This window comes from Parus major, chromosome 3 (assembly GCF_001522545.3).
Source record: "Parus major isolate Abel chromosome 3, Parus_major1.1, whole genome shotgun sequence".
NCBI classification, from domain to species: Eukaryota; Metazoa; Chordata; class Aves; order Passeriformes; family Paridae; genus Parus; species Parus major.
In genome coordinates this window covers 12188294-12210945 of record NC_031770.1, presented here as the reverse complement: position 1 = coordinate 12210945, position 22652 = coordinate 12188294, and the positions used below count along the sequence as shown (strand labels likewise).

Genomic DNA, 22652 nt, shown 5'->3' with positions numbered 1-22652 from the left:
GCGGGGCGGAACGGTTGCTGCGCAACGGCCAATGGGCGGCGGGAGCGGCGGGCGCGAGGCGTCCCTGGAAACGGGAGCGGGAGGGGCGGGAGCCAGCGGGATCCTGCGGTGAGCGGGGCTGGGCTGCAGGGATGGAGCGGGGCGAGGTGTGGGGGCCGCGCCGGGGAGGGGCGGGCAGCGGGGCCTGGCCGCGCCGGGGTGCCGGCGGGGCCGCGTGCGTCCCGCCAGGGATGCGATCCCAAAGGGCTGGAGCGGAGCCCCGCTTACCTTTGGTGCAGCTGTGCCAGGAGCAGGCGGGAGCGTGAGGGAAGGGCTGTCAGCGCCCTCAGGGCAGGTAAAGGTCTGATCCGCCCGTCCTTGGTGGGTGTGTGTCAGAGGATGGATCAGGCTGTGCTCGGTGGTGCCCAAAAATGGGACAAGGGGCTACAGAGATAATCTGGGACACGGGAGGTTCCACCTGAACGTGAGGAAGAACTTCTTCCCTGCGAGGGTGACTGAGCGCTGGGACACATTGCCCGGAGAGGGTGGGGAGTGTCCCTCACTGCCTGCATTGAAGAGTAGCGTAAGAGCTGTTTCTGGAGCACTGGAGGGCTGGTTACAAAACCAAATCCTTGTAGCACAGACGTGTTTCCTGGCCCTGAGCATCAGTTCCCACGATCTGGAGTACATCTCTCTGTTTTGTAAAATGTCATCATATCCAAATGCAATTTTTCATTCTTAAACTACGTGACATGATAATGACTATGTACATCAGGATAAGTCAAGTTTGGCACCTGTTTTATGGATATATTCTTGGTTCACATGATAAATGGCATAAACTGAAGAAATATTTGGGGTTTTTAGTCCTTTTCAGGGCATCCTGTACTCATTCAGGTGTCAAGTTTCCAGGTGGCAGCATGTCAGGTTTCACATCTGACATGATTATGGTGGAGATTCCTGTCCCTTACTCCTTCCATGTATCACTGACATACAGTGCTAACGCTGTTCTAGCTCAAACACACGGAATCACAGTCGCAGGATGGTTTAAAGAATCCAATGTTCTCTAAGAGAAAAAAATAAAGACAAGGAGTCATGCTAAAAGACTGTATTTCTCAGTGCATTCTTCTTTTTAGGAAAATGATTGTCTGACTTTTTGCTTTTCTGTTTTAAAGAGCACTGCTGGGAAAAAATGACAGCTGGCTCTGTCTCAGTTCCTCAGATCATCCCACTTCGAATCCCACCTCCAGGGAAAACTCAGCGGGAAATAGACACAAATACCCTTGTAGAAATAAAATCAGGTATGAACATGAGTTTTAACTCAATCTCAAACCTTTACTTATGTGGCCATTTGAAGTATTTGTCCTTCATACTTTTTTCATATTTCATTATGATTTTTGGAGTGTGCATTTCATTAAGAAACTTTTCAAATTAACCAACAGGTTTGATGCACCAAATATACTTGCATGTAATTTTATACGTCCAAGCAATGTTACTGACAAAAGTTTTGTGTGTCAGCAGTCTTACTTGCTTCCAAGGCCAAACTTTTAAGCTTTTGCATTTTGCTTTGACTGCAAAAGCAGTGCTCAAAAGAATCATGTGCGAGGCTCACTCCCAACATTTACAATTTTTGAGTTGTCACCTTTTGCTATGGCAGAAAATACCCTTTCTGTCATTGGAATGGACAAGCTGCTGCAATGTTCACATGCAAAATCATTTCAGAGATACTTTGCTATCAGAAATGTTGCTTACAATGAAATTGCTTTTGTTGAGTAACTGATGCTTCATGGGAGAAACAGTTTTGATCCCAAACTTTTGGTCACTTATGGAACTGCTTTATTTTCTTTCTGTGAGAAAAATCAAGCATAGTAATGAGTACTTTGTTTTTCCAAGGTTGTCTACAGTCTTAGGAATTACTTTTTCTGTTTCTTTCAGATACACCTGGGGCCTCTATTTATTACACTTTAGATGGAAGTAAACCAGAACTCATTAGGAAACCTGGCTATGGGGCATGTAACACTTTGGAGTATAAGGGTCCTATCGTATTACCATTGGGGAAAATAATGGTCAAGGCCCTGGCAGTTACAAAGTGAGTATCCTGTTTTGTTTTATTTTAGTTCAGCTTTGGCAAGGAGCTGATACACCTGTCATAGCTTGTGTAGTTTAAAGCACTGCATACCCTGCAGATGAGAGATGAGCCTTTCCCCAGGCAGTTTGCAATCTAAATGATCCTCATGAACAGCACTGACTTGGCTTTCTCAGGATAATTTGTATCCATCAAGTGTTTGTGTGGTTGGGTTCCCTGTTGGATGTTATCTCCTGTGGGTGTCCAATGATCCTGGGGGCTCTGGGTACTGAGCTGAGGTACTATCCTCAGAGCTCATCCTTTGGAGTGTGATCATCAGAAACACCAGAGAAACCAGGGTTGTGTTTCTGGGGTCATCCAGTGATTCAGTGGATTTAAAGAAGCTGGTCTTCCCAGGAGTTTGCTTAGTTTTTCCCAAAGGATTACAGAATGCTGAACCTCACAGCTTAAGTGTAGCATTGGGTGAAGCAGAAATATAATACATTGAAAGAGTACTGGATTTTGCTGCACAGCCACTGACTTTGTCTAAAATAACTTCATGCTTAGAGACAGAGAGAGGACACATAGATTCTCTGTCTGTACTGTGTTGCATTATCTTTTATTTCCAAGGGAGCAGAAACTTCCACTAGGAGATTTGTGTTTGCTGTTCCCAGCCTGCAGCCAGCCTGTGCTTGTGTCTGCACTGGAATATAACAACATTATATAACACACAAAACCTAGGCCTATGTTTATTTTCTTGCTATCACTATCTAGATTAACACTTGCTTCCAACAAATGAAAACAGTATGTTTTTATTAAGACATTTTCAGAGATTCACTATAGAGACAATAAATCATGAAAGACTGGTTTGGACATTTACAGCAATTTCAGTCCACTGTTGTAATTTAATAGGTCTTAGAGAATGACAGTTGTTTTATCAGATAGATACTGCTCAGGATTCTACTGCAATAATGACTGGCAAGCTTGGAAGGGATATTCCACCTAATAAGCCACATCCATCAGTGATTTTCTTCTTGCAGCACCAGGTCTGTGGCAGTTTCTTAGCTTTGTGAATTTTGATTTTCAGGGACTACAGGGAGAGTTCAATTGTGACAAAGGTGTTTGTGGTAGAGTACCAGCAACCAAACATCATTTTGCCTGTTGAAGATGATGACAAGAATTTCATAAAAGATTTGGCCACACAGGTAAGTTCTAGAAATTGCAACCCCTTGTATAAGTATAAAATGTATTATATATGCTATTATTTAGAGATTAAGCTTTGACTTCCAGTTTTATTCACAAGTCCTATTTTCTCTGTTTACCCATCTTTGCTGCTTTGGTCCTTTTTGTAATACTAAAATTACAAGGGGACACTTCCCCCCTGCCCAGTAGTATTTTATGACTAATTGAGGTCAAATATTTTAAAAAATACATTTATAAGTTAAGCTTTTCAAATGCTTGCATTGCAAATAAATACCTTAAGCATGTACTTTTAAAATTTTAAGAAATAACTATAGCAAAAGATTAGAACAAAAGCAAAAAATTGATCTGGAATTCAAATGGAATTACATTTTAGAATAAGGAAGGTGGAACATTTACTACAAAACCGAAGAAGAATAGACTGAATGTGGAAATCAAGCCTGCCTGGGATGAAACATCCCAAGACCTTCAAGGTACGGTATCACTTCATAAAACTGAGGTAGTCTTCTGTTCTAGCAGAAAACAGTGTAGAGTTTTCCACTTGTAAAATGTGGTTAATTTTAAAACCCTCTCAGAAGACAGAACATCCTCTGGAAATTCCAGTTTTGATTGCTCAACACTGCAAACAGAGAACAAAATTTACCTTCCATACATTTCACACGACTTCTTAAAAACGTATTAAAACATCAGTCATTTCTCAGTAACACAACAAGGCCCTGCCTGTGTTTCTCTTTGTGCCAGAAAATGCTGTTAAATTGATGGCATTGCAAATCCTTTACAGAGTTTCTTTACTGATGGTTGCTTGCAGTAAGATTCCAAAATAAATACTCTAAGCAGAAAAGAAAGCTTCACCCAGATTTTCTCTATAGATAAAGCCTTTTATTCCATGGCAACAGCTATGGGACTATTTTAGAGCAGGGAGTTGTATTAATATTTACTCATTAATTTACTCTTAGGAGCTGGGGGTTTTTGAGTACACAAGAAGGAAGAAAACTGTAAATAAATTAAAACAAAGAAGTAAGCTCTGTCAGAGAGGTGTGGGATTTCTTCTAGTTTAATTCCCTGTAATTCCATGTAGCTTATTTGAACCCAAAATAGGGATGCCAAGTATGTTTTTAATTATGCTTAGCAAGAGTATGTAACATTTATGTTCAGTTATATATTAACTGCATGAAGTGGGTGACAGTGGAATAACAAGACTATAATTTTAATCTTGGAAACAGGCAGAAAACCCTCTCACAGGTCCTCTCAAGGACCTCAGCTCCTTGCCAGTCGTTTGGGAGCCACAGAGTACAGAGAGGAACCCACCTCAGCACAACCAATGGAGTCATTGCAGGTGGGCAAAGGGGTAGGCTGAAGAAAACTGTACAAGGCTGTCGTCAGGACAGAGGTCTAAAAAAAGGAGGAGGTGAAGATTTGTGATCTCTCTCAGCTATTAATGCCTTTGCCTGCATTCTGCTAGTCCTGATTTAAATGTAATGGTAATGATGCACTAGAATAGGAATGCCCAAAGCAGGACACAGTTGTCAGTATGGACAAAATCAGGCAAAGGAAATCAACACTGACTGCATTCCTACTAATTCTCTTCTAATACATTCCTGAATCTGCAGTTTGCAAATACTTACTGCTGTTTGCTGGCAAGTTAATATTTAAAACTCAATGCTGTGGTAGAAATATATAGCAAGGCATTGATTTATTTTTATTGGAAGAACCTGTGAGTCCTTAATGCAGCTAATAGGGGAATCAAGGATAGTAAGTACCCCTCAAAGCAGTGCATTTCAGTGCAGTTTATTTCAAATTACATCTGCAGTGTTTTTTTCTATCTTTATATCCATTTTGTAAATATTTCCTTATTGAAGGTTAAATAATTACCTCTATTTCAGTTTACAAGTTCCTCTGCAGTGACTAGCCAGAAAAGCTTAGCAAGCACACAGGTGTCAAGGATCCAGAGTGAAACAAATTTCCTTAAGTAAGTGACTTCTCATTTTAACATATTTGTCCTTTGGAAAGTATCTGAGCCTTTTGCAACCAAGCTGATAGTACAGTGGGCCTCTATAAAAATTAGGAAGGCAAAGACAGACACTGGCTCATAATTGGAGAGTATAATCTAGGTAGGACTTTGAAAATTCTGTTTCTTAAATTTAGTTTTCAACTGTCAATTATCAGCTGTCTTATTATCCCTTAAAAAAACTACTAACACCCATAGGATCAGGGGATAAACTGTCTTTTCAAAATTTTGTATACCCTCAGTGCTGTAGGTGAACACTGCTCACTGGAGTAGTCTCACAAAACATTAGTGCTTATCAGTATTGAGAATGTTCTGTGATCCACATCAGTGACTCCCTGTGGTGCAGCACTGAGGCCTGACACAGACTGCCTGCCAGGAGACCTGTTAACCTCCCATGATGAGGAGGAAAGTATGAAACTCCATAGTTGCCAGAGAGCTTTCTACTTTGCAAAGCTGTTCAGAGAGTTCAGAATTCTGTATCATGGATGTTGGGGCATGGTCTGGTGTCCCACCACAGCTTGGGAACCACAACTGAGAAATCAATGGCCTAAGTCCTGTCACAACAAGTTCCAGATTATTCATTATTATGCAGCAGTGTAATACTACACCAAGCTCAGCCAGTTTGCTCTTATTTTCAGATGTGCCCATTGTTCTGCCCCTCGCCTGTCTGAGCCCTTGGCTCACTTCTGCCAGAAATGTGGATCTCCTATGCCTCCTGTGCCAGTCCGGCGCTTCCCATTCCCTGAGGGATCACAGGTCAGCAAAACATCATAGCAATCCACACATCACCCTTGGAGAGAACAACAGCCTCTGCAAGTTACACAGTCAGTGCTAACAGACCTTTTACCTACTCCCACTTTCATTTGAAAGTTCTGCTCTTATTGTTAGCACTGAACCCAAAGAAATTCTCCAACAATGGGTAAAACTCACCACAGATTTCTTCAAGTGCCATGTATTCTAGTAAGGAAAACTGAAAAAGTAAATTATTTGCCTATGTCAGGAAACAGTCCTTAAACTTTAAACACCAGTCCTTAAACTTGAAATGGTGGCATGTGTGGGTATATGAACCAGGTTTTTGCAGTGGTGTGTGTAACTGTCTTCCCTAAGCTCTTCCCAAGAGATAATAACCTGATCTGACAAGTCAGTGGTGTGTTTCCCTTCCTGTATCATCAGAAATTTGTCAGGTCTGGGCAATGCTGCCGTTTTAAGTAATGACTGAGATTCACCACCTCTTTAGATTAGGCTCACAATTAAGAGAGTTTCAATTTCCTGTATGAAGTGGGTGACAATGGAATAACAGGATTGTAATTTTAGTCTCGGAAACAGAAAGAAAGCCTTCTCACAGGTCCCCTCAAGGACCACAGCACCTTGCCAGTCCTACTATATTTTATAGTAGCATTTTAATTTTATTGAAAATTACCTTAATACCTTTCTGGCATTCTCTTTCCAGATGTTTTAATATTTTTTCCATATGATCCTTTGATCTTTGAGGATGAATACCAGCATCGGTTGCTGTCACTTGCTATGTTTCCAGTGACCTTGCTGCTGATGTAGACTCCAGCTAGGAAAATATTGAAATCTCATGATAACTTTAATGATCTCATTGTGGTCCTTAACATAACTGTGATGTGGCTTTTCCTTCAGATGGCACCGTGCCTTGAATGCAGACATCTTGTGCCAATGAATACACCCACTTGCATTATTTGTGAGTCACCAATAGCTCCACAGCTGCAGCCCCAAAACAGCAACTGCATAAAGGTAACAGAAAAAGTAAACCAAAACAGTGATTTAACTCCTGGCATGCATTTTTCTAACAGATCACTTCATTGCAAGTATTTTGATCCAACTTGGCTTTGTATAATTACATTATGGACAGCTTTTAGAGTTAGTGGGATTAAAAACACCTTGAATGGAAAAAAGGGACTAAAGGTTCTCCAGTACAAGAAAGACATGGACATGCTTCCCTTGAGAAGGAAGGAGCAGCAGAGGCAATGTGTGATGAGCTGACCTTAACCCCCATTTCCCTGTGCTGCTGAGGAGGGCAGGAGACAGAGAATCAGGAGGAAAGTTAAGTCCAGGAAGGAGGGAGGGGTGTGGGGAAGGTGTTTTTTGAGCTTTGGTTTGGTTCCTCATTTTCCTACTCTGATTTGATTGGTAATAAGTTCAGTGACTTTGCCCACCCAGGATGAGTCTGTTTTATCCCTGACAGTAATTAGTGAGTGATCTCTCCCTGCCCTTAAACTCAGGAGCCTTTCATTATATTTTGTCTGCTGTCTAGCTGAGGAGAGGATTAACAGAACAGCTTTGGTGGACACCTGGTCTTCAGCCAGGGTCAACTCGCAACCAGAGGTCTTTTAAGGCACCTCATAGTATTACGGTATTATTATTAATAATTGCCTATGCAGATACTGGGCTGTCTGGTTTTTGTGGCTATAGTGGCTAAGCAAACTGAAATCAGAGTATACAAAGACCTGGAGATATTGATACTGAATCTCCAGAGGAAACTATACCATAACTTTAAAAGAAATAGTCCCCATGTGATGAGCAGGCAACATGGCCTAACTAAAGCGTGAAACAACCCAGACTTGAAGGATATCCTCCATCTGCAGGGCTGAATAACCACAGCACTTTGTAAGATGAAGTCTTCTCCTTTGTTTTTTTGTTGACAGTTTTCAAACACTATGTGAAATGTATTTTCTCTCTGATTAAAAGGGCAAAGTCATTTGTCAGGTGTGTGGCACAGGAAATCCTCTTCACCACAAACACTGTGCGACTTGTGAGAGCAAGCTGCCTGAAGTACAGATGGTAAGACTTCAATCACACTGGCTGAATCAAACCACAGCAGAACATCCTTTATCTTTGGAAAACTGAAGTCATGTCCCTGTGTCACCAAAGCAGAGATTCTCTCCCCAGTGTCATATTTAAGCCCAGTCCTCCCACAGAAGCTCCACCACAAATGTCCAGCTAAACAGAAGTGTCTCATATACCTTCAAGTTTCTGACTTGGAAGTCAAGATTGAGAATGTCATTACGAAAGCTCAGAAGGCTCTTAGAAAATGGGTAGTCTTGACTCCAAGGGAGTCTTGTTTGTGTCCAGATATCTTTCAATTGCAGTAGAAAAGTTGAGTGTATACATCAGGAACACCTTTCACACTGATTTCAGTTATTTTCTGAAAATAGAATATGTCTTTATATTATTTTACTATCCACTTTTACATTATCTTTCTTATCTCCACTTGCTGCTTCTCCTATATGCATACAGCTAGCATGCTTGTATTTGGCTGTGACTCTGCACAGAGGTGAGAAAAGCCCTGAAATATTACCCCTAAAATTGCTCTGTTTCAACTCCCTGTTGAGCTTGGTTCCTTAGAAGAAGTTTATTTTCAGTTCTAAAAAGTCTTGTATGAAGAATGTCTGGCACATTTCACTTCTCAGGGGTTGGTAGATACAAAAATGATAGAAAATAATGGTTTGCAAGTTAAAATCTTCTGATTATAATGATTAACATAAACAGTCTGTAGCTAGAGGCAAAAGTCTCTTGTATAGCCACAGAAGTGTCATTTCAAAGTGAATTTCAGTAGGATTCTGTACTTACCTAAAATAAATGTATGTTTGGCTGCTTCACTGAATGCAGATATGTGTGTAGATAATATGTAGCTGTACATGTAGTTAGGCATGTGACTTGAATGTGAGACCTGTATTAGCTGAGAAAGTTAAATGCTTACTAAGAATTATTAATAGTAATCAGAAAATGTACTAATAATAGTGATTGATTAGTGATAACAACAGTATTTTAATAATAGTAATAAGGCTGATATTATTATTAATGGCTGTTAAATAATTTATATTTAGAACATATTTAGACTTGTGCTTTTATAAATTTTATTTTCCAACTGAACCCCCAAATCACATTGTTCAAATTGCAATGCAGGCCACAGATTAAAACAGGGCTATTTTACGTTTGCTTACTTGCTGTTATGGTGTAATCAAAATCATTTTTCTTGGGTTTTGTCCCTTATCCATATTCCTGACTTGTAGAGAAAATAAACTGCATAAGCCTTAAGGCAAAACCTAACAAAACACTTTTAAGTCCTGTTTTTCCTAACTTTGGACCTATGCTTAAGCTGTAGAAGTTTCAGATGAAAAACCTGTTTTCTTTTGGTTACTCATATAAGATAATTGTAGAAAAGTTGGGTAATATATAATTTGCACAAGGCAAAAGAGTGCAAAAAAATATTTATGCAGCAAATTCCAAACTGTGAGGAAACTCCTTGCCTGAACACATTCTTCCTGACATATTCCTAAAAATAAAGGTACAAAGAAAATTGTGTGTTGGATTTGAAAATGCAAGTTTGTCAGCAGAGAAGCCACCATCTTAATTTCATCTGTACTTATATGTAGGGCCCTATTAATAAATACTCAGTTTAAAATCACAGCATTGATAAGGTTTTTATTTTTTGGTGCTAGTTCTGCTAAAAATATTTTCAAATTTATTAAAGCTACATTTTACCATGGTTTTGTAATGAAAAACAAAATTATAGGTTAGATCCAAGTCACTCTGTTGCTCATTCTAAACTGTAATAATTCTTTTAGGCTGAATATTACTTTATGTTGTCAGAGCAGCTTGCTTTCCTCTTTCCTCTTATTAGGCTTGTAGACTCTCCTTCATGAGGGGCATTTTCTCCCTAATGCTTGATTTGTTTCATCAGCCTGTGTTTGGAGGAGACTCCTGCCCACCTCTCCAGGGCCAGAAAAGGAAGATGGCTCAGTGCTCAAAATGCAACGGTGTGAACCAGAGCGACGCCCGCTTCTGTGCCTGGTGTGGGGCCAAGGCAGGTGTTTCTGCTGTCTGTGGGGACAATCCTGCTGCTGCTTCTCTGCAGCAATGCCACACTTCTCTGTGCAAAACTCCTGCCAGCCAGTAAACCCTGTCATTATCAAGACACTTACTTAGAGCATAGAGGATTGTGTATGGAAAAATGAGCGGCTTAGAAGACATCCTGACCCCACATCAGTCAGTGACCCAAGGGTTTGGAGTTGCAAACAAATTATCACAGGTCAACAAGCACCAGATCATTGCATCAGCTGAGATGCAACAGTCCTGTCCTCAGGCAAAGTAATTTAACCATCAAAAGTTAAAGTATATATGACCCAATTCAAGTTTTCCCATATCAACTCTATAATCACCTATGCAGGCAATTACCAGATATGAGATGGTGCGTGCAATTGTTTTGACTGAAGGCCTCCTTAACTTCAGTAAGGACAAGTACTTGAGTGCTGCTCAGGAGAGTGACAATCAATGTAAACAGTTTCCCCTTGTACAGTGCTTCTACCTAAGATCACACTCAAGGAGAATTTATTCTCTGTGAGCTGACTGCACATAAAATTTGAAACACTCCCCTACATGCATAAATAACCATTAGTCCTGTACTGTACTAGGGCACTCAGGGTGGTACTTTACTTCCTTTCAATTAATTCCTCTGCTCTTATCATTCCTGAGTCATTCATCCTCTGCTTCTCTAGTGACAAATGTTGTGTTGAACTTTCCAGCCTGGACCTCCTCCATCCTACTTTACTTGTTCCAAGTGTGGTACCAGCAATCAGCCCTATGCTCGCTTCTGCGTGTCCTGTGGTGTCTACATAGAGCCCCCATCCAGGCAGAGCTCTCCTGGCAGTCCCATGGATAGTGGGGACTCACTGGGATCGTCTCAGGTAGGACACAGTGTCACAAAGCCAGGTTTGAACTCAGCTGAGAGGCTGTTCCACTGGGGATATGGATCAGCACAGCTCCATTCATTTCCCTGGGACAATGCTGTGGGGCTGGGAGCACAAGGAGAGCAAAAATGTTTGTTTTGCTTTCTGCTGAAAAGCAGCCTCACCCCAAGGCCTTGATCCAGCCTCTTGATAAATGGCAAAGTGAGAAACAATCAGCCTTTCAAAAGTCTTAGCTCATTAAGTACTTTTATCTTATTGGATGTGAAATATTTGCAGTCTGCTGATACAAGGTATTCTTTCACACAAATGTAGTAGGTTTTTTTTAAATGGCTTCAAGAAAGAGCCAAATACTTAGCAAGGCCAGCTCTTGCCCTACAAAAGCACATGTCCCCTTCACACATTGTGAAGAATTTGGATTTTCCTTGAATATTTTTGATAAGTTGCATTGTTGTTACAGACTGGTAATTAAAATAAAAAATTGTTAATTATTCTTCCTGCTAGCTTTTCCATTCCCTTACAATTTGGTATACTGTTCTGGTTAGTTATGCTTGTAAGCCATTGAATTATATCTATATTACTTACATTTTCCCTTCTCCTCTACCCCCCACAGGCAAAACGATTACAGGCTCAAGTTGCCTGGCAACCTTGTCCTGTTTCTTTGCCCAAATCAAGGGCTGAACTAACAGAAAGAGAAGATAAAGGAACCCAAACTATTGGACTTTTTTACCCATCCAGCAAACTACTGGAAAAGAAGGAGCTTGAACTGATTTCACAAAAAGAAAAGGTGGAAAAGATGAGTGATCATAAGCCTCTCCTGACAGCCATTAGTCCTGGAAAAGGTTAGAAGTTCTGATTTTATGATTTCTAAAAAAATTATGACCTTGCTTTTTTTCTTGAAAATATTATCATTTATGGAAAATGGCATCAGGAGGACACTGATGTACATCTTCACAAGCCTGTGTTTCCACCAGTCACTTGCAAATGCACTGCCTTAAATTTCAGCCACTGATCTCCACCCACAGCTAAAATATCAAAATTGTGGCTACTCACCTCTGTGCAGCCTTACTAATTTGGTAGCAGTTTGATTTCCTCAGATCCCACAAGACTGGAAGCAGGTGTCCTGTATTTGAATTGGAAACCACCAAACAGTTCCCATTTCCCAGTACCCTCCCCAACCCTTGCAATTGAACTTGAGGTAGAGCTGTGATGGCACCTGCAGGGATATTGATAAACAAAACTCTGAGACACAGGGAATCAGAGCTCTTGAAAATATGATGAAGCTTGTCTACACAAGGAACTTGTTAGGGGTGCTGTTGTGGAATAAATTAAAGAAGCTTCAGAAGCAAAGAAAACTAAGCTAGAAGAAGGAATTCTTAATAATTATGAAAACATTACTCATTGAAGAATTCTCATAAACTCCTCTCACAGACTACAGTAGGAGCAGTATCAGTACTGCAGACAGCTTAGTTTCACAGTGAGTTTTGTGGTCACTTTGTGGAATCACTTGACAATTTGCTGTCATTAAATGCTTGCCATTTTTAGAGGTTTTAGTTTTACGATCCTGAGAAATCTTCAGTTTTCTGGATCTCAAACCCTCAAAGACAGTCCATCAGTATTAATTAGGGATCTAATAAATGTCTCAATGGGCAAAATTGTCTTTAATCTCACAGAGCAGTCGAGCTGAGCAATCCATAGAAGGAGTAAATTTTAGATCATTACAGCACCAAACCATGGTTTGGAGGAGCAGTTACTCTTTTAGATCCACTTTTACATCTCTTCAGCAATCAGATAGTCAGTCCCCCAGACTGTTTTCAGAATTAATTTCCTATTGGGTAGTAAAAGTTGATAATGAATGTGAGAAATTCCTCTTTTTACTCTGTGTATCTGTATTCAGATGGACTCTGATTTTTTAAAATAATCACTGGGAAATCTGTTTTCCTCCTCCCTTCCTCTGAACTGTGACATGTTCTCTTAGGCATCACAGTAGGAAATGCAACACTTGATTCAACATGTCAGGGAGCTTAATTTAGTCAGAGATAAGGAAGGGTTGGCCCCTAATACTGCCAAGAAAAAAGCAAAGTAACACTGAATATTTGTATACCTCTGTCAGAAGTACAGCTCTTGACTTGTGAGAATTGCTGTCACTGGGAAAGATTGGGAAGAAATTCTGAGCTGTTCTGAATTCTTTTCATTTTTATCCACTTAGCAGTGGTAACTTTGTTGAAGTTGCACTGTGTAATGTATTCTCCTTTAGGTCCTGCCAAGGACTGAGGAACTTACTTCATTCCATAAATCAATAAATGTCTCTTACAGTCAGTTCAGGCTGAGTTGTATACATGGCTTGAAACTATCTGTGTCAACAAGACCATGCACTATCACCCAGGAAAATCTTGTTTATACGTGCCAAATATGACTATTAGTTCTTCAGTCAAAATAGGATCAGACATTTGATATTAAAGTTTTTAAATACAAGTGATTAATAAAGTGGTGGAGGTTATTATTTCTTGATCATATCAACTATTAACTAAGCTTCTTTTAATTTGTGAAGATTAAAAAAAAAAATACTAAACTAAAGTTAGGGGCAAACAACAGCAGTACCAAAACACTAATCCTCTGGTGTGTACTGTATTTCTTTGTTTTTGCTGTAATTTCATTCTGTTTTGAACAGGAACTAAGATATTTACCAGGTAAACTTTACAAAGAAAAACCTCCCTTTCCCTACTGTAACAGAGGTTAAATCAGTGTAATATAGGTGTAATGTGCTATTGGCAGAATGGATTAAAGTATTCTATCAATGCTGCCAGAAATCCTGTGAGATCTAATAAAACATCAACCATGCAAGAGTATTTTCCTGACCATCTGGATTTTTTCAAATAAAATCTGGGGATCTGGGTACTTATGAACCACTTTATTGCAAATAATACTGACTTATATGGAGAGATCACTTACCAAGTAGTCTATTTCAGATGTTTTAAATACTACTTTCAACTTGTATTAGTTTTTGCATATGAGACCACAGCAGGGAACAATTTATGTTGTTCTGTGGATCCTACTTTTTTCTATTCATTTAAAGCTGCTTAACGAGTAAGATTTGTTGGTTTAGTTTGTCATACCAGTTCAACCTTGAGTCTTCCAAGCACAAAACTCCTTGTGCCCTTGCTTTGTCTTGTAAAAGCCAGAGCAGCACTTTCCTTCTGGCTTGGTCTCTTTTCACTGTTTTAAGCTTCACTTGACATGAAGGAAAGGATAAGGTCAGAGAGCTGCATTGTGTCAGTTAAATGAGGTTACCAAGCCCACACAGTTTATTTACAACAAAATTAATCATGTCCTGCACTTACCATGAGGATGCTAAAAAAAAGAAAATTAGCCAGATCCTGAAAACAATCAGTTAAAAATGAGAACAAGTTTTATTCTCAGATTAAAACAAAATGTAGCTCTGGAATTGCTTGGACAAGATGTGCAAAAGCTCTAAATAGCTTAAGATGAGTGTTTAATCCAGGCACATTCAGCCCCTCATGTTTTGTGCCCTCTATCAGCATAAAGGAATGCTGACTCTCTCCCAGAGATCCTGACAGGCAAAAGAGCAGGAATGCTTAAGCTTTTAATATGCTCTCACATAAATAATTGAAAGGAATTTATTTGGAGGATAGTTTACACAGACCAAAATGTTGTGTAGCCTGAGTTCCTGTGTTTGCAGTTTTCAGATTTGGCTTATTGTTCCCTGTCAATTATCCCAAAGCAAGTAAAAATCAGTTCAATAACACAATTGCTTAATTGTAATATTTTACTTTTTTCTTATGATGTGGAATAGTGTGAGATTTTCCCTTCACAAAGGACCAGTTTTGACTCCCAAGGATCATTCCAAGACATGGCTTTTTTGTGAATAGAGGGCACTAAGGATGAATTTTAACTACAGATAAAACAGCGTTTCACCTGGCTTTTTAGAGTATAACATCCTTCTCATTTTCTTGATTACATGAATTTTCTACAGATTTTTTTTTTTTATCTCAGTGAAGCTATCTTTTAAATCTTCCATCAGTTGACTAGAAGGAATGTTAATCACATTTTAAGGATTTTTCTCCTGCTTAATTCCCTGTGAACAGGTTACTGGAGAAAACAGCTGGATCATGTTTGTGCTCATGTTAGAAGCTATGCCCAGAACAACCTTGAATTCAGAACACTGATTGGAGAGCCTCAAATGGGAAAGGTAGGAAGGAGCTTGTGAGTAATTTCTCCCTATGGAGGGTCATGAAAAGATTATTGTGGCTGCTACATAAACACTGGTAAAATAAATGTCTCCCTTTTCTTTAGATGCTGACCTGTTTGTGTGTGTGTGTGTCATTTGTCTCATTTGGTTGTTCCATTTTTTTGTCAGCCTTTTCCTGAAGACTTTTTTTCTGCTTTCTTTTTTCCAATGGTAATTCTTATTCTCTCACCTTTCTTACTCCTGTAAGGGGAGTGAGAAAGCCTTTACTTAGCTGCTTTCATATACTAAGAAGGTGGAAACTTTCTAGGACTCCTTCCTAAGGAGTAGATATTCTAGTAGATACTTTGCACCTGATTTCTATATTCACTGAAACCTGTTGTCCACCAGATCTTCAGAAGCTGCAGTGCAATTATAAGAGAGTATCTGCTTAAAAGAGTTGAGGTACAGTCCATTAGAACTTGTTTCCTCTGCTGGAGGATTTAAAAAGATAGGCCTGAAGAATATAAAATTGTCTAGGGAAGGCTGTTCCTGCTGCTTCTTGGCCTTTTGTCAGTTTATTGTCTTAAAAGCAGTGCCCATAAAAGTAACAGAAATGGTTCAAAGCAGATGCCAACTATCTGGGTTTAATGCTGCTCTTTCAGTTTTTCATGTGGATTAGAAATATAATCAACCTTACCTCAGAATTCTCAACCAGCTGCAATATAATCTTCATTCCACTTCTTTATAATCTCCTCAATGTGCACTCATTTTTGTATGACTTCCATAGACTCGTTGCCAGCAGTACTGTCTCAAGGAATTGATACACAGAGGTACCAAAGTTTTAACACAGAGGGTGTTTCCCCAGGCTGGTGTCACTAAAGGAGCCACCAGCTCTTCTGGATCTGGGATTCCCAAGAACACAGCCTTTTTTGCAGCTACAAAATCTCAGTGGAAAATGACTGAACCTCCATGAAATGCAGCCTCATTGGAGTTTAGGATTCATTTGGCATTTCAGTTGTTGTGAAATTTCCAGCTACTCAAAAAGCACCTGTCCCTTTCTCATTGACATGGGAAGTGTTGGTGCAATATCACTAGTAGGTAAATGCCACACGTGTGATTTTGTACAGTGGCTGCACAAGAAATACCATCAGCAAGACTTACTCCTAAAAGTACTTCTGAGGTTTGTTTTTTGGTAAGACATACTAACAGCTGCTCTTTCCCTCTAGATTAATTATGCCACCATCTCTGAAGATGACTATGAAGTCACTATAACATTGAAATTTGCTGCTATTAACAAGGTCAGTTCATGGGATAGAGCCTGTTGAGAGGCAGCTGGTCTAAAGCTGTCAATAGAGCAGTGTAATGCTGATGTATTTTAAATTCAGATCTAAACAAGAAATGCTTTTGTTCAGAGGGTGTTAACTTACCACTTCAGAGAAAAGAATCTTTTTTCTGTCTCTGTTGGAGCTGGATGAACAGGTATCTTTATCTGATTAAGCCAGACTTCATGGTTATGTTGCTATCATCTCACATTTTGTTATTTTGCTAGTAGTATTAACTTTCTTCTTTCATGGTGTTTGATGGTGTTTGATGATTCTAGCACCCCCATAGCTTTTGATCTCAGATTCTGCTTTTCTTCAGTCTGCAAAGTGTGCTCTTAAAAACTAAGCTTAATAATTTTCAATAGTTTGGAGATAACTTGTCAGAGCTCCTGTTAACTCTATTCAAAATTTGAAATCTCTGTCTCAAGAATTACCATGTTCCAAAAACCACAACATACACAGTTCCAGCTTTTCAAAGATAAAAATCTACCATTTCAAAAATCAGACTGTGTCTCTCGTGTGGAATCTTGGAAAGCTCACCTTGCCATGTAAGGCCTGAAAAGCTGTATCACATCATTTCAGAAGTGAAATTTCTCAAGTGGTAGAAACACTTCCATTTGGATGAGAATCTTCATTTCATTAAGTGAGGTTATATCACTTTTTTTTTTTCCTAATCAAAATAAATACCTAACATAAGCTTCAGAAAAAATTGCTACGTAATTTTGCCTCAAAACAGAGGTCCAATTACATATGATAATGTCTTGTGGTAATTTGACCCTGATATTCAAAGCCCATGTATTTTCTCATATGCAACAGTGTTGTGTTGCTGGGATTATAGAAACGTTACACAATAATCTTAATAACTGCCTGCATTTGATGATTCTACAGGATTTTCATCCTAACAGAGCAGTGAAGTTCAGCAATGATTACCTGAGTGCTGGAACAGAACTCACAGATGGACAGGAAGGCAGTCAGACTAATTTCGGTGAGATTTTCTCCCCCCTGTCTTTACGGTAGACCATAAATACAGAAGTCAAGAATACAGAAGTAGTGCTTGGAAGCTTAGACACCAAGGCAGGCAAACATTCTGTGCCTATTTAAGTTGATCTTTTAAGTCTCAAAATGTGTCCAAGTTGAGCTTTAAGCAATGTACAGACTCTCTCAAAAACTCCTGGGAATACTTCATCCCTGGAGAGCTGAGCAGACCAGTGAACTGCAGCCATAGATCACAGCAATGTTTTTATTATAGCACTAAAACTTCAGATGTTTCACATACTCTTTTACAGTAGGAACTATAAATACTAATATTATCTCTACTTCTGAGCTTTGCCAGGGACTGCCAGCTCTGGCATATTTGGCAAAGATGAGAAATTATGAAATACATTCATGCAGAGATGTTGTTTAACTGCAGTCTCCCATTGGTGTCAATAACAGCTCAGCATTTTGGGCATCTCATATTGGATTTAGGTTTTCATTAAATCAAACAGTTGTAAAGCCAGCATTACAATTCAGAAATTCCCATAGCATCATTTAACATACTTAATTCACATGTAAGTTTCATCCACTTTGTGCTCCCAGTCTGAGGCTTGGCAAGAGGCAGTCACTGCACTGGGAGCTGTGCAAACCTTTTGTTAAAACCAGTACGAACCGCAACAAGTATTTCATCACTTTCTCATGTGGAAAATTGATAAATACTGCTTTGATTGTGGATAAATTATTTCCAGATCCCTCCTCCAAGTTCTAGTTAGGGTACTGACTTTGGTTTGAATTAACACTTGTTTTCCTTTCTGGTAGGCAGAGATGATCACAATCTTTTCTATTCAAGTGGCAAAGTAAAGAGAACCAAGTCGAGAACACTCATGGGACAGGAATACAAGCTTTCTGTAAGTATCTTCTGCAAATACAGGAAAAAAGACTTAGAGAGCAGCAGTAACATGAAGGAGGGCATCCAGGCATTAAAGTAGAAAGGTTTTAAACCCTGACTGGGGGCAGGGGATAAAAGTCCAACTTAATATAAAACCAGAACACTGGTAACTGACATTTAGTTCAGACCTGAAAATAACTAATTTGTTTTTCTACTAAGAGTTGACTTAGATTTTTTTCTCTCATTTTGAACTGATTAAATTTTGACACTGCATTAGGCCTAAGGACTGTTGCAGTGATTCTCTTACAGATTTTTTACAGAAGCAACATCATATGGTGGTATTCTCATCTTCTCTTGACTTTACAACATTTGACTCCATAGAGGCCTAGTTTAATTCAAGAAGCAAGGATTTACTTCCACTGGAGACCAAATTTCCTGAAAGAACTGTCTACAAAAGGGATTGTCAGTAATGGCATGGAAAATTTCAAAAGGGAAATGTACAGTAATCTAAATTTGGATCAGTCAGACAACTCAACAGGTGGGAGAAGATACAGAGTTCTGTGATATGAGTCCAGAGATAAAAATGCTTGGTCAAGTGACTGAGCTTACAAAATGAGAAAAAGTTGAAAGCTGGGAAGAAATGAAAGGAAAAGGTTTTAGGTTTTGTTGTTTGTTAAGGTTTAGTAAACTAATTTCACTGAGGCAAAACATACACATTTTTAAAACAAAATACTTCCACAAGCTCTGGGAGCTCCAAACTTTACTCCTAAACATGTACCCCTGTTTAATTGTGCTGAGCAGATCCTTGTACAGCCCTGGAGAGCTGCATTGACGTAAAGTGAATCATTTGCAGACATTCTGAATGAAGACCTCAGTAGTGAGGGATTAGCCAGGGTTACCCAACACTTGCTCAGGTTCAGAAAGACATTTGAATTCATTCCACAGTGTGCATTTTGCACTTTTGTTCCAAGGCAGAATCTGGCCCACCTACTTGTATATTCACTGTGTGAAATGTTCCTGGCTGTTGTGTGTCTCCACAGCCAGAGTCCCAACTGCTGCTGGATGAACTGGGTCAAACTGGGAAAGGAAGAGTCACCTTCATAGAACAATTGCTCAGAGATGTAAGTTATACTTGCTGAAGTTTCCTTTTTCAACTCTTTGGCTGTTTACTGCATGAATATTAGCCTGGAACACTTGGTGATTAGGAGGTAACAGCCTTGCAATACCAGTCTTCAGATTGTAAGAGCATTTTGGAGAAGATAGGGTCTGTTTTACATTTATAGATGTTCTCCCCAAATTTCTATTTGGTCAGTGCATAAGGGAGTCTTCTCTGGGTTTGTCAAAGCCAAACAAAAGAGAAAGTATTAGTTTTATAATTTAGGATCAAGTCCTCTGTATAGCAAAAGCAAACGTAATCTGTATTTCTGCTCTGGGATCTCATTTGGCTACTGCTACACACATTTTCTCTGGCTTTGAGCTAGATGACAAACATTTTCAGAAGAAAGCAAAACAACACACTGAACCTCTGTCCTGAGCATGAAGCCCATTTGCCAGCCTGAATTGGCACAACACAAAAGCAAGGTGGAAGCTGAAGAATCTGTATAGTTTTACCAGCCCCCTTTGCCTCTGCTGTGTTCCAGGGAGCTGACCCCAATTCCCTGAGCGAGGAGGAGCGCCCTGCCCTGACAGTTGCTGTCCTGAACAAGCACACAGGAGCCATCTCCCCTCTGGTGCAGAAAGGGGCTGACATTGACCAGCAGTCAGGGCCGTAAGTGAGCTCTGATCCTCTGCCTTAGCTTTTTCCACCTTTCACCAAGAAAAATCACACTTGCTCTGGTTTTATAGACCTAAACCCCATCTCTCCTCCACAAATCTGCTCCTTTCCATGGCAGTATCCATACTCCTTCCAGTTGCTAGCTTTGAAGATTTCTCATAACTTCTTTTATAAAAGCTGCTGTTTTATTCAGTTCCTTCTCCCATCCACTTCAACTTAGTATGATAAACCCCACTAAAGCCTACACTTCTAGGGTGTTCTGTATCCTCCTGTCCCTTATCCTAAGTTTTATTTGCTAAGTTTCCTTAGGTAAAAAAGGGCATTGCTCATTCCTCCTGTGCAGGCACAACAACACAGCTCTCCACGAGGCAGTTCTGCTGGGACTGGAGGGAGAGGAGTGCATCCGAGCCCTGTTATGGTAGGTACTGTGGCTGGGCCTCCACATCAGCTCCCCCCAGCCTGGCAGCACAGACCTGCTTGGCACCACTGGAGAGCCAAAGCCTGCCCCATGTCCCTGTGGGAAGGAGCATCCAGGAATTCCGAAGTTACTCCACATCAACACATTCACCTACAAGCCACTCCATCACTAAGTGCACTCACTCAGCAATTAATTTAAGCAGTTAACACCAATCTGTTCTGTATTTACAGCTGCAATGCAAGTGTCCAAAAGAAGAATGCAGCAGGGCACTCAGCGCTGGATTTGGCTGTTGCAGCTGGAGATAATAAGGTTATTTCACTGCTCCAAGTAAGTCTGGATAGAGAACACTGAACAAACTTGTGAGACACAGGAACACTGTTCTCATCAGTGTGTTATTACAACAAACTTTTTCCCCAAATAAAGCTGAAGTTTCTTTGACTTTAGGAGCACTTCATCACGTGTGTCCAGTTCTGTCTGCAGAATTCACAATCCTGTGTGATCAGCTTGGGCCCTGTAAGAGACAAGTCTTTTCTCCAAGACTGCCCCATTCCTTTGTGGCAGTTCAGAGCACAATTCCTCTCTGACTGCACTCTATTCTGCAAATTTTCTTTTCCTTTCCAAACAAAGGGACAAACCGAACCTTCCCAGGCACAAATTAATTTCAATGTCTCCAAAATGTCTATAATCCCTGATGAACTCTGCTCATGAGTTTGACACTTGAGCAACAGCACTGCAAGCTGTAACTGTTGAGTTTATTTTCCTTTTTGATGTTAAAAATGCATTTAGCACAGCCCATTGCAGTAAAGGTCAGATTCTTGTCCTCCAGGAAATCAAGTAAAACTTCATTGTTCTGCCTTCAACTTTTATTTATAAATACATCAACATGAGGCAGCAGCCAACTACAAACAGAAGTTTACAAGAATACCAGGCACACTAAGGTGTGGTACAACTCAATGTTACTAGCCACAATCCCAAATCCCTGAAGTATTTTTAAAACTCCTTCCTCTTTCTATGTTCCAGAGTATCTAAAAGCATTGGTATAGTCTGTACAAAAATGGAAATGCATGTCAACTCCTATCAGAGATACAAGTTTTAGCACCAGAGCTACCAATATCTCTATGAGACTGCAATATCTCTAAACAGCTGGATTTACAAAATATAAAAAAAAAAAAAAAGAAAACAAATACTAATCCTTTAAAAAACAGCAGGAAAATTAGGAGAACCCTATAGAAAAAGATTATGTATACAATGCATCAAACTCCATGTACTTTCCAGACAGACTCAGAGGAGTGAAGCAGAATTCCCTCTGCTTCTCAGGAACAGCCAGTCTGGAAGCAGCCTCAGCAAACACGGCCATTCAGTCACAGGGGCAGTGCCACAGCATGTGGACAAGACAGACATCACTGTCAACTCTGAAGCTGCAGCAGTCTAGGCCAGATTCTTTATACTACATCGCTGGATCTTGGCTTTATCTTCAACCTTGGTCATCTTCTGAGAAACCTCTTTTTTCTGCCAAGAGTAAAAATAATATATTACCCTCTACCACTAAGTGGAGTATGGTTCAGCTTCGAGGGGAAAGCAGGACACATCCCGCATAAAGCATGGCTGAGAACCAGGAAAGGGCACAGCCCGGACCTGGATGCAACAAAGCACCCTGCACAAAGCCTTGTGCAGCCCAACAATCCAAGGACTAGAAGCCCGTGTACGTACAAGTGCCTTTCTCATTCGCAGTTTGTCCAGCTTCAGGAACTCCTGCACCGTCAGGTTAGCAGGCTCTTTCCGAAGAGAAAGAAAACCACAGTCCGCAGAGTGCTTTTTGTGTTCCTCCCTGAATTGAGGCGAAAAGAAAGAGAAAATAAAAGAGAAGGCGGCAGCTCCCAACGAGCCGCACGCAACCGCTCTCCCCTGCCGAGCCCCTCGGTTGCCACCAGCGGTTCCCCCGGGCCGGGGCGCCGCCGATCGGGGCGGAGGCCGAGGGATCCCCCCGGTACTCACAGGGGGTCGTCCTCGGGCTCCCAGCCCTCCAGCTCCTTGAGGCAGAAGAAGCACTGCGCCACGTCGGGGCTGTTCTCGCTGGGGCAGTGCACGAAGCCCGCCGCCGCCATCTGCGGGCACAGGGGAGGCC

General features: G+C 40.4%; 2 protein-coding genes across 4 annotated transcripts; one reads left to right on the top strand and one right to left on the bottom strand.

The window, feature by feature from the left end:
- The first annotated feature begins 58 nt into the window (after positions 1 to 58).
- On the top strand, positions 59 to 20970 carry DZANK1 (double zinc ribbon and ankyrin repeat domains 1). 3 transcript variants are annotated; one of them, XM_015623504.2, is made up of 21 exons: positions 59 to 108; positions 1152 to 1277; positions 1912 to 2065; positions 3129 to 3246; positions 3618 to 3714; positions 4465 to 4577; positions 5125 to 5210; positions 5888 to 6005; positions 6894 to 7007; positions 7962 to 8054; positions 9958 to 10080; positions 10799 to 10960; positions 11574 to 11802; positions 15067 to 15170; positions 16376 to 16447; positions 17360 to 17456; positions 18266 to 18354; positions 19376 to 19456; positions 19976 to 20103; positions 20453 to 20527; positions 20758 to 20970. In XM_015623504.2, exons 2-21 carry the CDS (start codon positions 1169 to 1171, stop codon positions 20876 to 20878), a joined length of 2283 nt encoding a protein of 760 aa, XP_015478990.1. In that variant the 5' UTR covers positions 59 to 108; positions 1152 to 1168; the 3' UTR covers positions 20879 to 20970. The 3 variants fall into 3 exon arrangements, with proteins under 3 accessions (XP_015478990.1, XP_015478991.1, XP_033369137.1); XM_015623505.2 differs by lacking the exon at positions 9958 to 10080; XM_033513246.1 differs by lacking the exons at positions 19976 to 20103; positions 20453 to 20527; positions 20758 to 20970 and having other exon boundaries at positions 18270 to 18354.
- A 402-nt stretch (positions 20971 to 21372) lies between these two features.
- On the bottom strand, positions 21373 to 22643 carry LOC107202602 (baculoviral IAP repeat-containing protein 5-like). Its single transcript, XM_015623507.1, has 3 exons — positions 22523 to 22643; positions 22238 to 22355; positions 21373 to 22036 (listed from the first exon to the last, which is right to left on the bottom strand). The coding sequence occupies exons 1-3, from the start codon at positions 22630 to 22632 to the stop codon at positions 21956 to 21958; spliced, it is 309 nt and encodes a 102-aa protein (XP_015478993.1). The 5' UTR covers positions 22633 to 22643; the 3' UTR covers positions 21373 to 21955.
- Between the last annotated feature and the right edge of the window lie 9 nt (positions 22644 to 22652).